The following is a 22,734-nucleotide window of genomic DNA, read 5'->3' as shown; positions in this document are numbered from 1 at the left end:
AAAATGTTTGTTTCTCTTTAGAAATATGTTGGGGAGGTGTTCAACATCATCAGTCAGCAATCCACAGCAAAACCAGGGTGTATTATAGAGTTGGATTCCATTACTGACTTTGTAAGTATACATAAAGAGAAACTGAGTGTTTTTCCTTTCTTTCTGATCATCGTCTGTCTAACCATAGAGATGCCACCGTAAACATCTTGGATAAGAAGGATATTAACAGAAACCTCTCCCCTGAAATAAAGGATATATAAACTGTAATATATTTAAAAACCAAAGTTTAATCCTAGACAATTGGTAGCATAAAACAGTCTGCCGCAGACTTGATCTCAGCTATGAGAAAATAAAAACAGGCGCAGAGCAAAACTTCTTTCATCCCCTCTCTCACTTGAAGTTTTCATTAATGGGTGTTGTGTAACAATAACTTGTGTCGGTGCGTCTGCGTACTGGCAACAGTGGATAAAGCATGTTGTTAAGTGTCTACATCTGATGTAGTTTGATAATACCTGCTTTTGTTCTCTACAGCAGGGGAAGCAGACCCAACTCCTACATGTTTTTGAGGAGGATCTGATCCTCGGCAGTGAGAAAACAGAAAGCACACCGGAAACTCCAGATTTTCTTCACACAGGTCTACACAAAATTACTTTTTCTAAATACTTACTATTTTTAAGGTTTAATACCAAACATTTGCACCCCCTTAGAAACATATTAATAGTGACACTGGTTATTAATAATCTCTTTGTGTCTGTGTTTTCCCTGCAGCAGCCTCAAGCAAGGCGGCTTTCTCGGCACGGTTTTTCCTTGTTGTGGTCGAATTGACCCCGACGGGTCGCTCGCTCCTCCACATGTGGCATCTCCATCTTGCTGCTCAACCTATCACCATGGGTGGGTACTTTGAACATAAAAGTAATGTATAAAAACAAATAATTTGGGAGGGTTTTGACCTTAGCTTTTCTGAACAATATTTTCCTCTTCTTTTCATCACAGAAGAAACCACGATGGAGAACGATGCCACCTCAGCTTCTGCTATGAACAGCTCTACTTTGAGCTTTGACACGTTCAGATCTCCAGTAACTCAGAAGAGTAAACCCTGCACTTCCAATCTGCAGAGTGCCTGTCGCCTCAGCCTCACAACACACAGGCTGTACAGCCAAGAGATGGCTCTGCCAGAAGGAGTGGAAGCCATCAGTGTTACACCTTCAGCAGGTGAGGGACAATGAGGACACACACTCGCACACAAATGACTTAAGTCTATGAACTTCCTCTGGTAGTGAAATGCAGCATGGGGCCGTTGATTACGGGAAGGTGTTTACATAGATGGACCGTTCAATGCAGTAGGCTGTGAGAAAGTGAAAATGGAACTTGTCAGCAGTAAATGTGTTGTTTGGCAGTACTTTTAATCAAAAGAAGGTGAATCAAGTCGAGTTACATGTTCAAATTTGCAATGCCGATTTGTCTGGTGGTGGCAAGGACCCTAAACGGTACACAACATCGCCGCTGTTAAAACATTTGCGTATGAAATATCCGAAAGAATACAAGTTGAGCAGTCCGAATGCAGCAACTTCAGGTGCGGCAAAGGAAGGACAGTCACAGCTAAAAGCTTCTGTTAACCAGACAGTGCCTCTCCCGGTCTGTCAGCAGTTCTCTCTGCAAATGAGTCTCCCTACAGTGGGAGCGGAGCGACCGAAAGGCTGGCTGCTGCTCGTTAGCTAACGTTAGCTTTCTAATTTCACCCAAACAACATGCCTTCATCACACACTGGTTAGCGAAAATTTGCCAAACAAAATTGTCACTCATCTGGCGATAGCGATGTGCTTTCCTACGATGTGAAAAGAGCGTGTGAATTCAACATTAAGTTGTTACATTTAATTATTTTAGAGGCTGTGAACGTTGTTTACTTCATTAATGTGTTTACTGTGTTAATGGACTGAGGATGGGAGTAGGATTCGGTATTCGGTTTCGGATTCGGCAGAATCTTAACCAGTGGATTCGGTATTTGGCCGAACCCCAAAAATCTGGATTCGGTGCATCCCTAAATTAAACCTTTTGAAAATTAATAAAAATCTTAAAATCACTTCAAAGAAATTAAAGTCTAAAAAAAAGGTATTACATTTTAGAATTAAGAGAAAAACTTCCTTGCCTAATAGTGTATTCTCAACTCTCTTCCTAGGTCACCTGAGTGCGTCATGTTCTCTGCCAGCTGATCGCGTGCCTTACCTCCTTGCTACTTCCTGTTCTGATAGAAAGGTGCGGTTCTGGAGGTGCAACGTCATGGCGTCAGAGCCTTCCATTATGGACAACTTGGTATACCAGTGGGAGGAGTGGCCTCTGCTGTTGGAGGAGAGACTTCCCAACAGTAGCTCAGTAAGTGTGCAAGGTCGTCCTATAGAGGTCAGCTGCTGTCACTCTGGACGGATTGCAGTTGCCTACAGGCAGATGCCAAACGCACCTCTGAGCTCGACACCCTATCTGAACTCTCACGGACTGTTGACTTCTCCTCTTACTCTGGCTTCCCTCCCATATGTGCAGTACAACAACAACACCAACACCCACCTGACCCCAACCCTAACTGTACAGTGTAGCCCAAATCTCACTCCCAGCCCCAACCCAGCAAACACTAGAGAGCAATTGGTCCACATTGGCATCTTCCAGTGTGAGTCCACTGGTGGTTCGCAGTGGATTCTAGAGCAGACTATCGTTCTGGACAGCACAGATCCCACAACTGGAAGTGCCAATATTCCAGGTAACATGGACTTCCCTATACCTAACGAGGAGGACTGTCCTGGTTCTACTAGTAAGAGCCTGGTTCATTTGGACTGGGTCTCCCAAGAAGATGGGTCACATGTTCTGACTGTTGGTATTGGGACAAAGATTTATATGTACGGTCGTCTGTCTGGGAAGCCTCCAGAACTCGGTTTGACATCTGATGCCAGTAGAGACCAGAGCTTGTCTCGCCTGGTTCTGCTTCGATCCGTTGATCTGGTCTCCTCTGTAGAAGGCTCATTACCTATTCCAGTCTCCCTCTCCTGGGTAAGAGATGGCATCTTGGTAGTAGGCATGGACTGTGAGATGCACGTCTACTCCCAGTGGCAGCCCCCAGCACCATCCAAACCCAATGCTGCGATTGTCCAAGACACAGACATCAGCAGCAGCGTCTCCTCCATAATCTCAGCCGTCAGACAAAGCCAGGAGGAGGGGCTCAGCTCTGGGGCACCCATGTCTTCACTGGCCCCTCCCAAAAAGGCCCTGACAAGATCGATGATGAGCCTGGCTCAGAAACTCAGTGGGAAGAGAACAGCGTATGACCTGCCTGTAGAGATGGAAGATTCTGGGCTTTTTGAAGCAGCTCACCATCTCTTTCCCACTCTGCCCCAGTACCACCCTGTACATTTATTGGAGCTCATGGATCTAGGGAAGGTAAGTCAAAGAAATTACTTAATTACTGTCTATAATACATATTTTCTTTTGATAATTTTCTTTTATTTAAGCACCTTCTCCAGTTGCTGTGATAGGTCAGTTTTGTCAGTTAAGGTTTGAAGCTGAAGTAAAGCAGACCAAAACAGAATTAAATTAGCCAGAAAATTGATATTTGTTGTGCTATTCGAAATATAAATGAGTAACATAATTTGTCTATGTTAAGGTTCACCGTGCCAAAGCCATCCTCTCCCACCTGGTGAAATGCATTGCTGGAGAAATTGTCACACTTAAAGACAGTACCACCAATCCTGAGAAACGTGTGCGTTCTCAAACCATCAGCGCTGGAGGCAGCACAGCCAGGGATCGGAAGATGTTCAGCAAAGCAGAGAACTCCACCCCTGACTACACAGAGATAAGCTCCATTCCTCCCCTGCCTCTGTATGCCCTTCTTGCAGCCGATGAGGATACATCACCAAAACCTGGTGGGTATACAACATGTGGTTTTATAATAATAATATTCAGTAATGAATGAATGGTAAACTTTATTTCAGTAGTACTTAACATCGACCATGTAAAGCAAAATGCTGAAAATGTGCACTGTGGCTACAAAGGCATTATCTTGTTTGTTTATTGTTGTTGTTGTTTAATTGATTTAATTTAAATGTTTTTTGAAGATTGTAACTTTGTCAGAGTATGTTAAGTCTGACAAACAAAAATGTTCTCCTGCTTTTAAGCATGTACACATACAAAATCTGTGAAACAGTATTTACAGTGGGAAAGAAACCGTTAACCACCCTACCTCGAGGTATAAGACTGAGAATAATATCCTACTCTTTGCGCTTCTAGTTTTTCCTCATTGTATCTCTGGGGATACAAAGTGAGAAGAATGAAAGCCGAAAGAAAAAGTCATGCTCTTTTGTAATTTAATTGAATCTGCTGGCTCCCCAGCAGGATGGGATTTTTTCTGCATATCTCTTATGAAATACATGTCTTGTGTAATTTAGCTCTGTCCTGTGTCTCCCTACAGATAAAGTGGGCAGTGTGAGTGGAGATAGTGGGCATGGTTCCAGTCACACTGATGTTTATGATGAGCTGTTTCATACACCCAGCATTGCAGACCTGGACCCTCTGGAAGACAATCAAGAGGAAACTGGGAACAAGGTCAGTTTCTGTTGGCTTGTGCTTGGTTAAAAGACATTTTTTTTATATAAATGAGAGTGGACAGCAACATTTGGCCCCTTTTGGTATTCCGATATGAAGCTTTGACATGCATAATTGTGCATGTCCTGGTTCATTTTAGATATATTGCTGCCTTGAAAGCCCATGATGTCCAAAGCAAATGCATCAAAAATCTAGTCTTGTGTTGGCTAAGTATCTAGATACTGTTAAAAGGAAGTGGCAACACACACACACACACACACTGTTGTGCCTGAATGCGTTAATTGAACGATAGTTCATGAATTCATATTTTGGGCGAACGTACTGTATTACTGCCTGATGAACGTTTCTGTGAACTTGTTCATTCTGGTGTCTGTGAACGGCACGCTCTCTCAGTTTAACTTTGGGTGCCAGATTTCTGTAGAGCCTTCCAGGCGAAAACCCGGCTAAAACACACCGTAAACAGGCCTTAATACAGAAAAAACACCCAATCTGGCAACACCAGCCACCAGTGTCGCACCGCTGCATGCGTCATCAAAACAAAAAGCAACATGTAGGCGACAGCAGCATGTGGGCGACGAAGCAGCGTGGAGGCGTCGTATGATCATTTAAACGAGTTTTATGACAAGGTCGGTGAGGATGAGAAAAATCTTACATTTCTGTGCAAACTTTGCCCGCTGGCTTTCAAAACGAAAATCTGCACTTCAGTCACATCCACAGCAAACCTGAAACGGCACATTGAACTGAAGCAACATATGGAAAAAAAGAACTATGAACTAGTTCATTTTTGGAACTTTGAACTTAGTTCAACATTTTGAAGTATGAACTATGAACTGAACTAGTTCATTTTAAAATTTGTGAACTGAACTTTGAACTAGTTCATGTAGAAAGTGAACTTTCCCAACACTGCACACACACAAAGCTGTATGTTTCATTGTGAGTTTGATTCCAGCCATGTGTTGTAAAAGAAGAAATGCCATACAATAATTTTTCCTCTTCTTCCCTGTCTGCAGGTAATTGACCTGTCCCAGTACAGTCCGACATTCTTTGGTCCAGAGCATGCCCAGGTTCTGTCCAGTCATCTTCTTCATTCCAGTTTGCCGGGCTTAACCCGTATGGAGCAGATGTCTCTTATGGCACTTGCCGACACCATCGCTACCACAAGCACAGACCTCAAGGACAGCCAGGGCAAGAGCAAAGGTACTGCAGGAAAATAAAGTAAGAGTTCTTCAAATGGATAGAAATGAAGTGCTCCATTCCAAACATCATGTCTGTCATTGACCTACCAGGTGGAGAGACACTGGATGAGTGTGGTCTAAAGTTCTTGCTGGCCGTCAGACTCCACACCTTCCTCTCTACCTCCCTGCCTCCAGCACATCGAGCACAGCTGCTACGGCAAGGTACAGTGGGATATTTATTTATTTTTATTTTTTTTCGTTTATTTAGTCATTGACTGTCCCAGTGTTAGCTCAATAGCTAAATTTCATAAGGAGTACCTGGGCATGCTAGTAGTTTTCAAAGGTTTTCAGTGGGAGCATTTTATAGCTGGCACAAATGAGCATACAAAGACTGTAGCATTCAACACACTGTACAGGGCCACCTTGACAAAAAATATAATGTTTGTAATCTACCAACTCCTAAAGTGATTGCCCTCAAAATTAGCACACTCTGTTCAAAAGGCCTTAATTATATTTTCACCTGTATGGTCTTGCGAGATTTAATGTGACTTAAGTTTCCAGCTTGCTGCCTAAAGAGCTGTCTCCATGCACTCCTTTTAGATATAGCTCCAGTGCCCACCTAGGTATCAGTAACTCTACAAAGACCTCTAAAGCTAAAAAGAGAGCATATTACTGATGGTCTCAATTGTAAATGTTTGACAGTAAAAGTCTCAGTGAGAGAAGTAAACAAGCCAGCCAGGATGAAGTCTATTCATCATCCTTAACTATTACAGTACAGATACCCTTGAGCAAAGCACTTAATCTATGTATGCTCCTATAAAACTCCTCTAAGTGGCCAGCAGTACAACACTGTAGCTGGAAGAGGCCACTCACTGCTTTAAATATATGGAACCGACTGCGCTCCAGCTTTAACTCACAACACAGTGTTGGTATTCTCCCTATGAAATACAGAACATTCCCCATTTTCCACGTCTTTTTTATTTTATTTATTTATTTAATTTTTTTTTTTTTCCCTCTCCAGGCCTGTCAACATGTCATTATGCCTGGGCCTTCCACTCTGAGGCTGAGGAGGAGCTGCTGAACATGCTGCCTGCCCTACAGAAGGGAGAGCCCACCTGGCCTGAGCTGCGCTCAATGGGTGTTGGTTGGTGGCTGCGCAGCACCAACAAGCTACGCAGGTGTATTGAGAAGGTGAGGAGGCTAATGACATTAGTTTATTATCCGCATCAATTTAGTTTTTTTTTTTTTTTTTTGCTCAAATCTTAAATAGTGACCCAGTGGCAGTCTTGTTCAAATAAATTGTTTGATGATTTGATGTACACATTTGCAGATTGTTCCGTCAGTAGCAAATTTGAGTAAAAAAAGAGGTATACAGTATATGAAAAGGATATCTCTGTGGAGTTTAGTTTAATATTCAGTTTGCATTCTTGTTAGATATTGTAGTCTTGTTTTATTCATCAAATTGAATTGTTGAGCTAATTCAGTGTCTTGTTATTCATATGAAGTGCTTTTCTACATATTTGAAACTACAGTTGAGAAGTCGATCCACAGAAAATCAAACTGCGTCTGTTTTGATAAGCGATTGATTGGATAAATGCCAAACATATTTTACTTCTAGCTTCTCTCATGTAAGGATTTGCTGCTTTTCTTTGTCTTAATCAGTAGTAAATGAAATATCTTTTTGTTTTGTACTGTTGGTCTGACACTAAGCAACACATCAAGATTGGCTCCTTTGTTCTCACAACACAACTGCACAAAATCATTTTAAAGATGCTATAATGACATAAAAGGTCTACACATAACCGCTTTGAAGGGTTGGCCATTAGTGTGTTAGCCCTGTATACTTCATATTGATTGCTTCATTTATAAATGACCTGCTGTCAGGTAGGTGAAAGCAAAATGTTGCCGATGTTGCTCTAAAACACAGCGCCATAACTGAGCCCCTCCCTGAAATGACACATAAAGCTACAACTTGTTCTGTGGATAAAACTGTAAAGGCTGAGGAGGAGCTCAATGTTTTTTTGTTCTCTTCCTCTGTCAGGTTGCCAAGACTTCTTTACAGAGAAACAATGATCCTCTGGATGCAGCAATATTTTACCTCGCACTGAAAAAGAAGGCAGTGGTCTGGGGATTGTACAGGTAGGCAAAACTGACATAATTTTGCATATATAATTGCAGTCATCACAATATGTGCTCCCTACCCTTAACCAAAATAGGTTCTGTCAGATTAGTGAAGATCTATGACACAAGTATTGTTGTTTTGAATCCAAAATGTATTTCTCTCCAGGTCTCAGAACAATGCTAAAATGACAGAGTTTTTCCGCAACAACTTCAGTGAGGACCGTTGGAGGAAAGCAGCACTGAAAAATGCGTTTTCTCTGTTGGGAAAGCAGCGGTTCCAGCATTCTGCAGCCTTTTTCCTTCTAGCCGGCTCCCTCAAGGATGCTGTAGAGGCAAGTAGAAAATAGACATGACACACTGTTTGCAAGAAGCACTTGTTCCTTCAACTGCAAGGGCCACTTGTCAGCCTGCTAAACCTTACCTTTTATTATGAGTAATGTCAAGTGCAGCTCAGTTTCTTTAATAAAATGTCTGTAGTATTGTACACATGCCCTTTTTTTTTAACAATTCACAGTTAAGGGCAGTGCCTATTTTATGCATGAGTGTTGGAATGGCTGTTGCTGTTTTGAAAAATATTTATACTGGCATTAGTATTTTTGCCATTTATTAGGGTTAGGTAGGTTAAGCCACAAAAACACACAGCTCTCCATCTTTTTGTTCACATATCAAGAGGGCTGCTTCTGGTCATCTTGTTTGCTTAACTTTATTCATCAAGGTTATTTCTGTTTTAGAAAGTCCCTGAAGCAATGAGTATCATTATTTCATCTTTAAGCATTTTATGGAAATGAGTGTCACCCCGGCAAAGGTCTATCATTGACTTTGTTTAGTCTCTCTGGCTGGAAGGTAGTCTCATTAAAATGCACCTCACACCTTCAGCAACTTCAACTATCCACTGGTCTTGCATTGCCAGATCTCCACAGTGCTGCGGAGTAAGGTCTGGCTCTACCACAGATGCATTCCAGGATAGGAGAAAAAAACGCTCTGGGTTGTTTGCATTTCTTTTAACCAATCACAATCTTCTTGGGCGGCGCTATGCTCCGGACACAGCGACAGTGCATCTGCAAAATGCTCTCGGGAAGGAACTTGTTTTGATGGAACATTTGCGCCCCGCAAAAGAAAACACCATATACAATTAACTAAAGTTAAGTGTTCACACAATACAGTAACGTGAGCTATTTAAGTTAACTGGATACATGGTTAAACGTAATTTCGTCAACAGCAATTCCGCCAATCGGTCCCAAAACGTCTCAGTTAGTAAATGCTGTAAACATATTCTCTGTAAATCTTTACAATCATTTGGTTCTTTCCTTTCCAGATAAACAAGAAAGCTGTAACTATTGAAATCATTATGTCATTATGTCACCCCATTCAGGCCTGTGCCAATAGCTTAGAAACCATTTTTAAATGAGAACCTACTATGATATCTTGTTTTATTTCCTCCTCCAGGTTTGTTTAGAGAAAATGCAGGACCTACAGCTTGCCCTGGTGATCTCCAGATTGTATGAGTCTGAGTTTGAGATGGCATCCACCTACAAAAAGATCCTCCAGAGACATGTTCTGGGACAAGACAAACAGGTGCAGAGTTTGTGTACAGCCTCCACAAGCTAGTGTTTTTACACTGGAAATGTTCACTATTTAATCAAATTACCTAGTGATGTTTGACTCTCCAGCATTTGTTAATTAATACACTGCAGAACCCAGAATAAGCCATTGTAATTGTCTGTATATGTCAGATTCAAGTCCACAAAGACCCGTTCCTGCGGAGCATGGCTCACTGGGTCCTGGAGGACTACAGCAGAGCCTTGGACACTCTACTTGAGCAACCTGCTTACAGCACCAGCTCTGGGTCCACTGAGATCAAATGTGGTAAGTCTGCTTATTTATTTTTCTTTACTTCAATGCAAATGTGAAATTAAGATGAGTTTGCTACTGTAAACATTTATTTTTACATTAAATTGATAACTTACAGAATGTTTACCCCTGAGTTGCCTATTTGAAATTTTCAGTAGGAGCAAGTCCCCTACCCTATTGTTATGTACTTGCCACATTTTTATCAATTGTACTAAAGTATACAAGAAAACAAAACCATGTGATTATTTAGACAAAATTCATATATGTGCCCCATGTTTTGATTGCTGGTATTGCCAATGTATTCTAATGATTTTAAGTGTTGGTCATTCATAGCAATACTTTGTATTGATAAATATTAGTAATGTTTTTTCCAAAAAAAATCCTATCGTTATGTTTTGTTATACAAAATAATTTATATAATTATTGCTAAACTTTTCCTGAATTTTTTTAATAGTATTTGTTGGATATCCCACCACACTTTTTATAATACCCTGATAATCTTTGTTTTAAAATACATTGTATTTATGAATGAAAAAACACCATTTAGCCAGAATCTGACATTGTATATAGTGTGTACTGTCAGAGGCCTTTAAAATATCTCGATACCGTGTTTCAGGCCTGTCAAATGCAGCTTTGCCGGTAAAAACAGTGGGGTAGACTATACTGTAAGTGCTGCAGATTGTGCTTTGACACTGATGTTGAATTTGCTGCTTTCACAAAATGGCTCAGCTTTGCAACAATTTTTTTAGCCCTTTTAGTATGTGAAATTGCACAAGTAATTGCAGTATACTGGACACAGAAGACCATTTCAGTGAAGAAAATATACAAGGCTGTCGTTATGAATAGATGAAAAACTGAACTTAATATGAGCCTCACATTGACCTAAGAGCCAAACCAGTACCAGATTAACATCCCTGTGCTAAATGTGTTTCATAAATAATGTTCTTTGGTGTCTTTGGTATTGTTTACACCTGGGTGAAAAGAAGTAAACTTAAAGCATTGCCTTTTTTGTCCATCCGCTGCTCCCAATAAAATGAACTCGCAACTCCACTCTCTACTCGCCTTTAGTTGATCGCAGAATGCAGTTTGTCAGTGTATTGGGGATGTCATCTAGTAGTCGGTACCAATACCACCAAAAGTACACGATACTCGATACCAAGGTCAATACCACGGTATGTAAAACAAAAAACAAAACAATAATACTTAAACATGAATTCCTTTAAAAACAATTACAAAATAGATATAATATAAATATTTAAAAAGTTGAACATTATTTAAACACAACAATAGTGCCATGTAGCCTTTAAATAATAAATAAAATGAAACTATTACAAAATAGATTAATTACAAAATCACAAACGATTACAAAAAACAAACTTTTACCACTATACTGGTGGACTTCCTCCTCTGGCTGATACTGGCAAAAAGGGAGAGAGAGATATTTTATTTATTAGACATACTGTGACAATGACTAATAAAACAGTGGAGGCTACAGGTGCTAAGCTACACTCATAAACACGCACACACACCTTATACTATGAATACAAGCATACGTTTAAATTCTCTGACATGGTGGCAGGCTGAAAAGATTTATTAAAACCATTACCATTTCAATAATTATTTAATCCAATGAAATTAGGCTACATTTTGCTGACAGGACACAGGCTGAACAGTAACAAATTACTGGCTATCGCAAACATTACATTGAGCATAATGTTAGCTGGTTTCCCGGCAACTACGCCAGATGCCGCAAACAAACCTAGGGCCTGTGTTTCAGGATAAGGATATGAAGGTTTACAGTTTGTATATGATGTTAATATGACTTGAAACTCACTCACCTTTGCCAAATTCGAGGGGTTTCCTCCCTGTGTTTGAAATGAACGATGGCATCGTTTGCACCCCGGCTTTAGAGCATCAATCATATGTCTGTTGTCATCCGCCTCGAATGCAAAGTATTTCCATATTAGACTAAACTTCTGTAGTTTTTCCCGTGTGCTTGTAGGCGTTCTTCTTCTTCTTTACCACTTGTGGACCGACTAAAACACTCGCGCGTATATGCTATCCCCATCAGATCCGGAATAATTGTAACTTTGGTACCTTTGTTACAAACGATAGCTACGCTACTGCATAAAAAACGATTACCGTCACGTTTTAAGAATCTTGGTACCGAAGCACCGGTTCTCGTGACATCCCTACAGTGTATCTAAAGTGGTCACATAGCTCCTTACCTCAGTTTGTTTAGAAGTTCATCAAAGATTCAGTTAGGCTAGTTATAGCTCCATTTCTGTGTCTGATTCATTAACACAGTTTGTCCTTTGCAGGTACTGTGGTCAAAGCAGTAAAGGTGGCTGGTTGTTGCCACTGACATGGATAAAATTAAAATGTCTGTCTCTTTGCATCTATGACAGGTTCCTCTTCTGTGTCTGCATGTAATCCTGAGGTTTTCAACTTTTACACCTACCTTCGTACCCACCCACTCCTCCTTCGCCGCCATTTTGGCTCTTCAGACAAGGCTAAAGTTGGACTGACCGCTGAGGGTCGCAGGGCTGACTCCATTAGCCTGGAGGAGAGGAAGCTGTTTTTCACAGCTGCATATGCACACCTGCAAGCTGGCTGCCCCATGCTAGCACTTGAAGTCCTCTCCAAGATGCCAAAAGTCCGCAAGCATTCTAAACTCCCCAACCAGGAGGATACAGGCACCGCTGCCGAACTCAGTGTTGGGAGCAAGAATGGACAAACATCGGAGCCAGATTGGTCTCAGCCGGCTCTAAATGGCTACGAGTCAGACGCAAACAGCTTATCCAACAGCCAGTCAGATTCAGTGTTAAGTTTTGACTGGAGCCAGCCTTCACTGACGCATCCAGACGAGTCCCTGGAGCTGAAGTGGGATGTTGACAAAGATGATGATGATGAAGATGATGATAAGGATGAAGAAGAAAATAAAAATGTTAAGAGCGGTAGAAGTGCAGATAGCAGCAGTGTGTTCCAGGACACACAGGATGCCTTGTCGCCATTAATGGAGACAGTGACGAGAGAGGACATTGAAGACCGCAATGACTTCCTGGCTCCATCTAATGACACCTTGGCGGCCCAGCTCAAGTTCACTGCCTGCTTGAAGATTATGACCAATGAGCTCCGGACGCTGTCGACAGGGTATGAACTGGATGGAGGGAAGCTACGTTGCCAGCTCTACCAGTGGTTGGAAAGAGAGGTAATAGACATACATATTTAAACACTTTTATAGACTCAAAGATCAAATCCCAAATGTTTTTTTAGTCTAGATATCATTATAATATCCATCTGTCTGGTGAAGCATAAGTCTGGCTGCATCCTTAAGTTCACTCAATAAAACTTTTATAACTTACATAACTCCCACACATCTCTCCTGTCTTCATGTTCACTGTTTCAAGACTTGATCTCTCTGTGCGCACTGTGTCAGTGCATATAAACATCACATTGGTTTAAAAAATCCAGTGGTCTTCCCTTATAAAAATTGTTTGCATTTTTCTTATCGACTATTTGGTGAAAGGTTTTGCTTTCACTCCCACGCATGGAGGATAAAATCCTTTTTGATGAATTGATTTTAAGAATTTTTTATTTTTTTTATTCTGTTTAACCCAGGTGGTGGCTCTCCAGCGTTGCTGCAGCTACAAGCCCTGCTTGCCAGAGCTGTCTGCCCAGGGTGATGCCCCTGTTTCTGGGTTGGTAGAGGAGGAACAGGTGGGTGTAGATAGCTGGCGGCTTCTAGATTTGTCTGATGTTTATGACAAAAAAATCCATGCAACACAACAGCACAGTGTGTATTGACATAGTTTGAAAAATTGTAAATTGAAAAGATTGTTGCACCCCTTTCGCTTGGATATATATCTAAACTCTTTCTAACATGCTGCAGTCAATTTCCTCTATTTAAGCTTTAGCGGCACACCTAACAATACATACATACCCTTGTGCAGTACACTCACTGTGCACAAGTTCAATTTCAAAGACCCACTAGTTATTTATTGTTGACAGAACACATTATAATGCCTTGTTTTAAAACATGGTTGTTTTTAGCATACCACTGTGGGACTTTAGATTAAATGTTAGCCAGCTGGATAACGTTGGCATATTTACAGGGATGTTGATTGATTTGTCTATAAACCTAATAAAGTATGTATTCGTTTTACAGCCCGGGAGTCCTCGTGGTGACAGCCAGAGGAGCAGGAGGCACTGGCTGCAGAGTAACCAGCCCTTACTGAGGATGTTTCTGAGCTACTGCAACTTGCATGGCTCCCACGGTGGAGGACTGGCCTCGGTGCGCATGGAGCTCATATTATTGCTTCAAGAGTCTCACCAGGTAATGAAAACATGCACAGATACACACTTAAAGTCACTGACAGACATACTTTTCAGTGAATGTACTAACTCATTTAAGGTTGTTGGTGAAAGTGATAAAACAATTAGCCAGTTAATCAATAAGCTACTTGAATGCCAGTTCTTGATTGAAAAATTGGTTAGAGTTTTGGTGATCGGTAGTTGGTGCTGGTCCTGCAGTCTGTTTTGATTTTCAAATTAACATATATAGAGAATGAAATATGATTGATGACACAAAAAATATTTTTGTGATTGATTACTAGTCAAAGTATCTCTAAATGAAAATAAAACTAAATGTATGGTGTTTGGTCAGGGCGGATTGACCCTTCGCTAAGCCCCGCCCTCCTTAGTTACTGTTGCTACGCCTGTCAAGCTTTCGGGCCTGTGGCGGTTTTCGGGCGTGGCTTAGCAAATGGGTCAATTGTGATATAAAAATAAACTTAAATAGAGTAGAAATTGAAAGAGTATATGAAACAACATTTTTGGGAGTGATTATAGATAATAAGCTCTGTTGGAAGCCACATATAGATTATATTAAAAGGAAATTAACGGGCGCCTGGGTAGCTCACCTGGTAGAGCGCGCGACCATATATAGCAGTTTACTCCTCGACGCAGCGGGTTCCAGTCCGACCTGCAGTCCTTTGCTGCATGTCATTCCACCCCCCCTCCTCTCCCCTTTCATGTCTTCAGCTGTTCTATAAATAAAGGCCTAAAATGCCCCCCCCCCCAAAAAAAATCTTTAAAATTATTTAAATCTATTGCTGTTCTTTATAAACTAAGGGCTTTGTTCAGTAAGAGATGTCTGCATATATTGTATTGTTCATTTGTAATGCCATACATACTGTTGGAAAAATGGGGAAATGATTATTAAAAATAAATATAGATCCTACAAATAAACTTCAGAAGAGAGCAATTAATATATAATAATACATAAAGCTTGTTATTATGAATCAACTAATCAATTTTTTATAAGTTCCAGCATCTTAAAATGTCCAGACCTTAAATATTTAAAAACTTTGGAAATACTTTGTTGAGTTGTGAACAATGGCCTTCCTGTCTGTATTTTTTTATTTATTTTTTTTTATTAAGAGAAGGTAATTATAATTTAAGACGGTTCTCTATCTTTAAAAGTGAGTACTAATGTAAAATATAGATGTGTTTCAGTTTTGGGGGTTAAATTATGGAATGAACTTAATGATGAGCTGAAAATGTGTACGTCTGTTGAGTTTCAAAAAAACTTCAAAATCCAAAATAAAAAATAATTAAAATAATTAAGGGTTATGGAGTAATTTGATTAAAATGTAAAATGACACTTTTCCTGGCTTCTATTTTTCGTATTATAGAAAATAATACATGGGATTTGGGTTACTTGTCAAACAAGGCGAGCATTTTTCTGGTAACTTGTAATGACAGTGAATTGAGAAAAATAATAACAGGATATTTCATCATAGACAAGTGGTAATAAATTTGGTGCAGCATTCCCAAACGTTATCGGTCAGAGGCTATGAACATTGACAACACAAACTAAATGTGTTATTTAGTTATTACTATTTAATAAGACAGGAACAACAAGAATTATGTGTACAAAATAGATATATTTTTTGCAACACAAAATACAGAAAAATAACCTGCATAATCAGCTGCATGTACATGTAAAAACTTGTCCACTGGCAAGTAAAGCTGCAGTATTATTTAACTGATCATAGAGAAAGATGCACACGAAGCCATCTGCCAGCTTGTCCTAATGTAACCAGATTCCCAAGACACACACACACACACACACACACACACACACACACACACACACACACAGACACAGAGACCCACTTATTGTGCACTGGCGATCGTCTGCACACCTCCAGTAATGGGCTGGCAGGATGGGCTGATTCTCCAAACTCCTGAGAAAGGTTCTGCTTTAGGCTGACTATTCAAAGGTTGATGCACATTTTAGGAGGTAAACAACTCAATGGACCGGCATGGAAACAACTTTCTTCAATTTTGGCACTGTCAACGAACACTGGGAGTTGCTTTGATTTTGAAATAAAAGTGGTTTCTTTTTGTCCTAGCTCTGGTCCCATGATTATCAAATTTCTCCATTGTTGTCGAAGAAATTTCTGTATTTTTATGCTCTAAAGAGCTTCTGTTAAGTAGGTTAGTGACAACTGAATGTGATTCATCAAGCGTGACAAACATAAGCCTGTGGTACTGTTACACACAGAGAGTCATGTTCAGGGATCTAGTAAACAAACACAAAACCAGGCACCCCTTTCATTGCCTGTCTCTTCTTTTTAGCTCTTTAAATGTCATTCACACACACTGGAAAAACAAGTCATGCTCTCTCTAAGAATGGAATCATGTATGACTTATTTTGACTCCGCAAAAGGGACTTGTTCCACAGATCAAAACATCAAGTCCCTTTGTGAGCTGTTTCCTTTACCTTCTTAAAAATGAGGAAGTTGAATATAGTATCTGCTCTATTTTTAAAAGTGTACTGTGGTGTGAGTGTGTCATGTAGCTATGCATATGTCAATTCAATTCACTATGCTTTATTGGCATGAGTGTAACAAAAACAATATTGCCAAAGCGCCAGTGAGATTTAAAATGAAAAGGTACTGATTCATAAAATCAAGAAAGCAATGAATGTCCTCGTATATAGGTGTGATAAGTCTACTTGATAAGTGTACTTTGTGAAAACTAAACACTTACTTATTTTTTATTTACTGTGTTATACATTAGTTTAGTTTCAACTTTGTCATTGCACAAGTAAGGACAACCAGTACAATGAAATGCAGTTTAACATCAACATGATCAACATTGTCAAAACAGTATGTGAATGTGGCCGGGTTGCCTCATTGGGTAGAGCAGGCGCACGTATACTGAGAGGCTTATGCCTCGACGCAGAGGTCCAGGGTTCAAGGCCGTCCCTCTTATTTCTCCCAACAGGATGACACCATCCAGTCAGCGGTGACGCCATGTTGTCACCCAACTTCTATCCCTCTTCTGATGGCTTGCACGGCCAACGTAAAGACAGTGGTGGCCAATCCTATCGTCTACCTGACCAACCTGGCTCATGACATCTTGCAGACCATCAATTCACTCGACTCTCCTCCGCATCCCGATGTCGTTAACAATGAGGTAAGGCAGTCTCTGGTCTCATGCATCCATTTCCACTTTTGGTACTGCCGATTGCATAAATGGACGCTTTTTTGAAAGATGACAATCACACTGGGAAATGTGTGCAATGACTCCCATTAAAATATATGCATTTTCAACAAACTGAGAAAAATTCTTAGAACCTTTATTAAAGTGTCAATATCCAGGCAGATTTAACAGATTATATTAGCTTATAGTAGATGTAAAAGGAATTGCAGTACCACCTGGTATTAAAATCCGTGCTGAGTGATCACAAGTGGACCGCTCTAAGTATATATTGAGTGCATATAGAGTAGTGTGTTCCGATCACAAGTTTTCACTCAAGACGCATATGGATACACATTCTGTTGCTAGGTGTGAACACACGTACTTAGAGCTATCCACTTATGATCAGATCACTCAGGACGGATTTTAAAACCAGGTGAAAACTCATTCAGATATGTAAAAGATGTGTTTGAGGTAGTATTAATACTACTAGTAGTAGTAAGTTGTATTGTGTATCAATGTTTGACAAATGCTTTGATATGTAATGTTTTTAATTTTGTTCTTTTTTAGGTGTGTTTAATTTCAGTTGTATTCATGCACCTTCAAACACTAATTCATTTGTTTATTTATCCCTTATTTCAGATCTATGTGATGCACACATTGGCTGCCTCCCTGTCAGCCTGTATATATCAGTGTCTGTGTGATGGACACACCCACAGGTAAGTGTCCCAAACAGGCATTGCAAGATATTAATTCCTAGGCTGTCATGTTGCAGGGACTGTTTAACAAAGCAATGTAATCAGCAGCTTCATCGGCAATGTTCACACTGCAAGCCTTAGTGCTCCGCATGCGCAAAAGAACAATAACAAAAAGACGTTACACGCAGCACGCTGTTGTATGGAAGTAAGCGTTTACTGTTTTATTCATAAGCTGACGTGCAGTGGAAGCCAGCAAATTTGTTTGCAGGTGATGACGAGGATAGGGAGAAAGCGAGCCACATTTTTAGTTATGACTTGTTTTTGAGCAATCGCTGCTACTTCTGTACGGAATTGTGTGTGGATGCAGAGCCAGGAGTGGTGGGATCGCGTTGCTAATGACTCCAGCCAGTGCAGGATTGTGACAAATGACGTTCTAGAGCAGGGGTGTCAAACTCAATTCCCCGAAGGGCCACACTGCAAAACAAGAATCACATCCAGGGCCAGACATGTTTAGGTTATTCACATGCTATTATTTCATCGTAAAAGTCAAGCATCTTTTATTGTATTATTGCATGTCTCATATATTCTTCTCACTTACTGCTCAGTCGACATAAAGACCCAAAAAAGTCAGCAAAAAAAGTTGAAAATAGCAACAACAACGTCGTAAAATGGGGCAAAAAACATTGAAAAAAGCGGCAAAAAATTCGAAAAAAAAGAAAACAACTATGTGGGCCAAAGGCTATTGTGAACCTAAACTGATATGCGGGCCGGATAAAAATCTGCGAGGGGCCGGATTTGGCCAGCGGGCCTTGAGTTTGACACGTGTTCTAGAGTGACCTAAAAGTGGCATGAACATGGATGTGACGTATGAAACTGGCTCATATCAGAATTGAAAAGATCCGATTTCATGTGATTTGTGCTGTTGTGAAATAAACAGATCTGAGTCACATGAGAGCAGAAAAAAAATCTGATTTTGGTCACTTTTGCATGCAGTCTAAATGTAGCCATAGTCAATACAGTTTAATACATTCCAAACCTTGAGCTATTGTCAAGCCATCCATTCCTTAACAATATTTGTGCATCTAGGGAAAATAGATCTTTGCATATCCCATATACCCAGTGTTTAAAATAAAAAATGCTTTTATTCAGCCTGACTCAAAAGGGTTCGAGTTCATAGTGGGTCTCTACACTGTAGCATCTCTCCGAGATGCGATGCTTAAATTTGATACACTTTTTTTCAAATTTCCACCACATTCACCTTGACACGACCCCAAATAACCACTAGCGGCCACTGGATTATTTATCTTTTCCTATTTTTAGCATTAGCAGTTAAAAGACAAGATTGCTGGCAAAAATACTGTTAATTTGCTGTGAGTGTGATTTAAGTCTTATTGGAGCAGAATAATAAGAGATAAGGGGGAAGGGACATGACTACTGGTAACCAAGCAAGAGTAATAGTAGGTAATGCACACATACATGTCAAGTCACACACTACAAATGTAATACCAAAGTAGAAAATGCTTTTCAAAAAGGCTTTGTTCATGGAAAATCATCTCAGCATGTGCTTTAGGCTGCTTTTACAAAGCGCTATACTGGTGCGATTTAAAACATGTAAAGAAATAAACATGTTGGAAGTTTGCAAAATATAATATGACAGTCACTTCGTTGTTTGGCTTGTGTTGAGAATGATTTATGAAGGCTGCTCTTTCTCATTCTTATTGTAAATACTTGATTCGATTTTGGAGTTTGACAGATGGGAGGAACATTGTTTATTTAAGATGCATATGTACCATAACTCCCAATCACTTTGACAACAAGTGTGTGTGTGTGTGTGTGTGTGTGTGTGTGTGTGTGTGTGTGTGTGTGTGTGTGTGTGTGTGTGTGTGTGTGTGTGTGTGTGTGTGTGTGTGTGTGTGTGTGTGTGTGTGTGTGTGTGTGTGTGTGTGTGTGTGTGTGTGTGTGGCTTACAGCTTACAGCTGTGCTTTCATGTGAGTTCCTGCGACGGTTCTGCCAGATTGCTTGATGTTGTACAGAATCATTTTTACTTATGCTTGACCAGACTGGGACCTTTAAAGCCACAGTGCTGTGACCCCAGCGATAGAATTGCTTTTATCAACTAAATAATGTGTCAAAAAATAGAGTAAAACATTAATTATTTTTTCAGAGCAAGATCTCTGACCTTTGTATTTAAAACCTCACACACTGTGATTAAACGAGCACTTGGTTTCGTATCTTTATTACTCCTGCATACACACAGAGCCATACATATATGATGATGGCTCTGTGTGATATAAACTCTCCAGGTGTGTCGATTGTGAAGATGTGAAATTGTGCTTCTGATTCTTCCTCAAGAGTGTAAGCGAGAGAGTGAGTGTAAGAGAGTGTGTACATTTTTTAAAAGGTATTTCAGGATGTAGGTTGCGGGGGTTGAGTGTTGCCGCTAAGCTGACAGTGTTTTGATACATTCTGCTCTTTTCTCTCTGTCATCATGTTAACTTCAGTTTAATATAGTTAACAGTCACATCCATATGCACCATAGGTTACTGTATTTCTACATGTGCAGTGTTGTGTGTGACCTAATGGATTCAATTTGTTGTGAGAAGTGCATTAAGTCCACAGTGACTGTCACTCCTTCCGAATCATGCTTGCCTTGATTTTTAGATTCTTTTTGATGTAGAGTCAATTTTTTGTTGTTGCAAAAGCTTAAAAGGGGATGTTTAAAACTAAAGAGACTCCCTCGCGGATTAAGCATCCCATATTCTCTGTAAAAGCTTCCTCTGCAATAATCCAAGCTTTTTGTGTGCGTGTGTTGAAAAGCTACTTGACATAAGAACGTGAGTACTGACGCTTTCTTCGTCACAAAGCTTTTCTTCTCTGTAACCAAGCAGCATAGATAGGTAGTTAACCTGAGATGCAGCCCATTAGTATTTCATTTCTTGGCAGAACAGAGCTTAGCAGCGGTGCCTCTTACTTAAAAAAACATCATTCCAGAATTCAGAACAAAGCTAAAACCTTTTAAGTAAAACACGAAGATATATATATATATATATATATATATATATATATATATTTTTTTACACCACCACTAATCTAGTATTATGAATTTCAGTTTTCGGTCCAGCATTCCATGTTTAATATGTACCCTCAGCTTGTACTGACTCTGTGGTTGCTTTCTTTTGTCTCCCACAGCGATGTGAACCATTTCACAGGAATCGTGTATCAGAGTGTTTTGCTGTCTCAGAAGCAGCCAGTCAGAACGGTCAGCATGGATGAGTCTGTTCAGCCCAACACTTCTCCTGCACAGTGGCCAGGTAAATCAGCCAAACCAAACCCATGTTTGCCTAAATGAAAAGAAACGAAGCATATTTTTTCATATTGTCAACCAGTAAAAGACCCTAATCAACAATGCATTTGTCAGTTTCTCAGTACCTACCAACTTCCATGCCCTGTCTTGAGCTCTGAGCTGAATACTCCAAGCCCTTTCATTCCTACTGAGGATGTAAATTGTTAAAAACTGGTCATGAATATATAGTTGAACTAAAAAAATAAAAAGACCCAACAATTTCCTGAAACAGCTAGGCAGTGTACTTAAAGGTGCAATATGTAATTGACCAAAAAAAATGACCACAATATGTCATCAGATATTAAGGAAAGTTAAGTTAAGTTGAGAAACTATCTTTTCTGGCAACAATACTAATGCCAGTCTTTTCTCCTTTTGAAATTTCCATTCCGTGACGGAATTTCTGTTTGTGTTTTGGTCTGTGGTTGTTATCAACTGCCCAGTTTGACAGCCAGGCCGGGTTGCCTGATATACCTGTAAAAACGTAAACCCAGCGCGCTACAGCTGTAACGTTAGGACAGCCATGAAAGCAGCAAACAAACCAAAGGTGATCAATGGAGATAGAATCTATCCAACCTGAAAAACCTTTGCATGTTTCTAACCGTTGCATAACCAGACAAGTAATAAAACCCGGGTAAATATTGGAGATGTATTTGAAAGATGTAGACAGCTTAGAGCCCAAAAGGACGCCGAGTTGGCTAATTTCCTACTGAACAGGTAAACATTAGCTTCAGGCTAATTTATCACGGCTACAAGGGACAGGCATTTTATGCCATTTCAACATTCGTGTACTCACATTGAATTATATAGAGTACTCAAGTCAGTTACTCGCAAAACAATTGAGACACAGCCAGTAAAGTGATCCCGACTGGTGCTGGCTAACGCCGCCATGCTAACACGCCATAACTGCTAACATTACCAGAGGACCAGGCAAGCAGGCCACGGCCCAGCCACCATGCCGAGATAGGGTGGCTGTCAGTTGGGTACAGAGCTCCGCGTTAGCACAGGCTTCTATGACTGTCAACATAGCCAGAATTTGAATTTGGACTGCAGTAACTATTTTAAATGCTAGCTGTCAGTATTACATATTGCACCTTTAACATGAGTGAATGTGCATTGACTGGGGACAATTTCCGCTCTGAATTAATAAACATTTGGTGCTCTAGCGAGTGTTTATAGCAGCAGGATGGTGTATGTGGGATTCACTCAAAAATAAAAAAATAAACTACAGTGCTGATGTTCATTATAACGTAGAAACATGTAACCCAGTGCAACGATGTGGCTCATTGATGTGTTTTTAGTAGTTATTGGACATCAATGAAGGTCTTCGGCATACATCAGGGTTTGACTACATAGACGTTACTTGTTAGTCAGATCAATTCATTGTTGGTTTTGATCTTTTCAAGGCCTCTCTTGGCAATATGAAAACACAAATATTGTATTTTTGCAGTTGCATCATTGTTTTTATCATTATCTCTCAAT

General features: G+C 40.1%; 1 protein-coding gene across 8 annotated transcripts in view; it reads left to right on the top strand.

The window, feature by feature from the left end:
- Positions 1 to 22,734, top strand: part of dmxl1 (Dmx-like 1) — a 60,147-nt gene that overhangs the window by 19,848 nt on the left and 17,565 nt on the right. For 5 of the 8 annotated variants that reach the window (XM_039803489.1, XM_039803494.1, XM_039803493.1 and 2 more), the window contains 20 exons: positions 22 to 111; positions 523 to 625; positions 760 to 882; positions 985 to 1,203; positions 2,168 to 3,414; positions 3,638 to 3,896; positions 4,442 to 4,575; positions 5,586 to 5,772; positions 5,862 to 5,972; positions 6,772 to 6,941; positions 7,792 to 7,889; positions 8,038 to 8,203; positions 9,318 to 9,446; positions 9,605 to 9,737; positions 12,131 to 12,933; positions 13,344 to 13,442; positions 13,891 to 14,058; positions 17,019 to 17,210; positions 17,856 to 17,932; positions 21,102 to 21,223. In XM_039803489.1, the coding sequence (XP_039659423.1) occupies positions 22 to 111; positions 523 to 625; positions 760 to 882; positions 985 to 1,203; positions 2,168 to 3,414; positions 3,638 to 3,896; positions 4,442 to 4,575; positions 5,586 to 5,772; positions 5,862 to 5,972; positions 6,772 to 6,941; positions 7,792 to 7,889; positions 8,038 to 8,203; positions 9,318 to 9,446; positions 9,605 to 9,737; positions 12,131 to 12,933; positions 13,344 to 13,442; positions 13,891 to 14,058; positions 17,019 to 17,210; positions 17,856 to 17,932; positions 21,102 to 21,223 (4,630 nt within the window). The remainder of the gene's footprint in view (positions 1 to 21; positions 112 to 522; positions 626 to 759; positions 883 to 984; positions 1,204 to 2,167; positions 3,415 to 3,637; positions 3,897 to 4,441; positions 4,576 to 5,585; positions 5,773 to 5,861; positions 5,973 to 6,771; positions 6,942 to 7,791; positions 7,890 to 8,037; positions 8,204 to 9,317; positions 9,447 to 9,604; positions 9,738 to 12,130; positions 12,934 to 13,343; positions 13,443 to 13,890; positions 14,059 to 17,018; positions 17,211 to 17,855; positions 17,933 to 21,101; positions 21,224 to 22,734) is intronic. The other 3 variants (XM_039803495.1, XM_039803488.1, XM_039803491.1) reach the window with 1 other exon arrangement.

Source organism: Perca fluviatilis, chromosome 6 (assembly GCF_010015445.1).
Source record: "Perca fluviatilis chromosome 6, GENO_Pfluv_1.0, whole genome shotgun sequence".
Classification (NCBI taxonomy): domain Eukaryota; kingdom Metazoa; phylum Chordata; class Actinopteri; order Perciformes; family Percidae; genus Perca; species Perca fluviatilis.
This window is presented reverse-complemented; position numbering and strand designations above follow the sequence as displayed.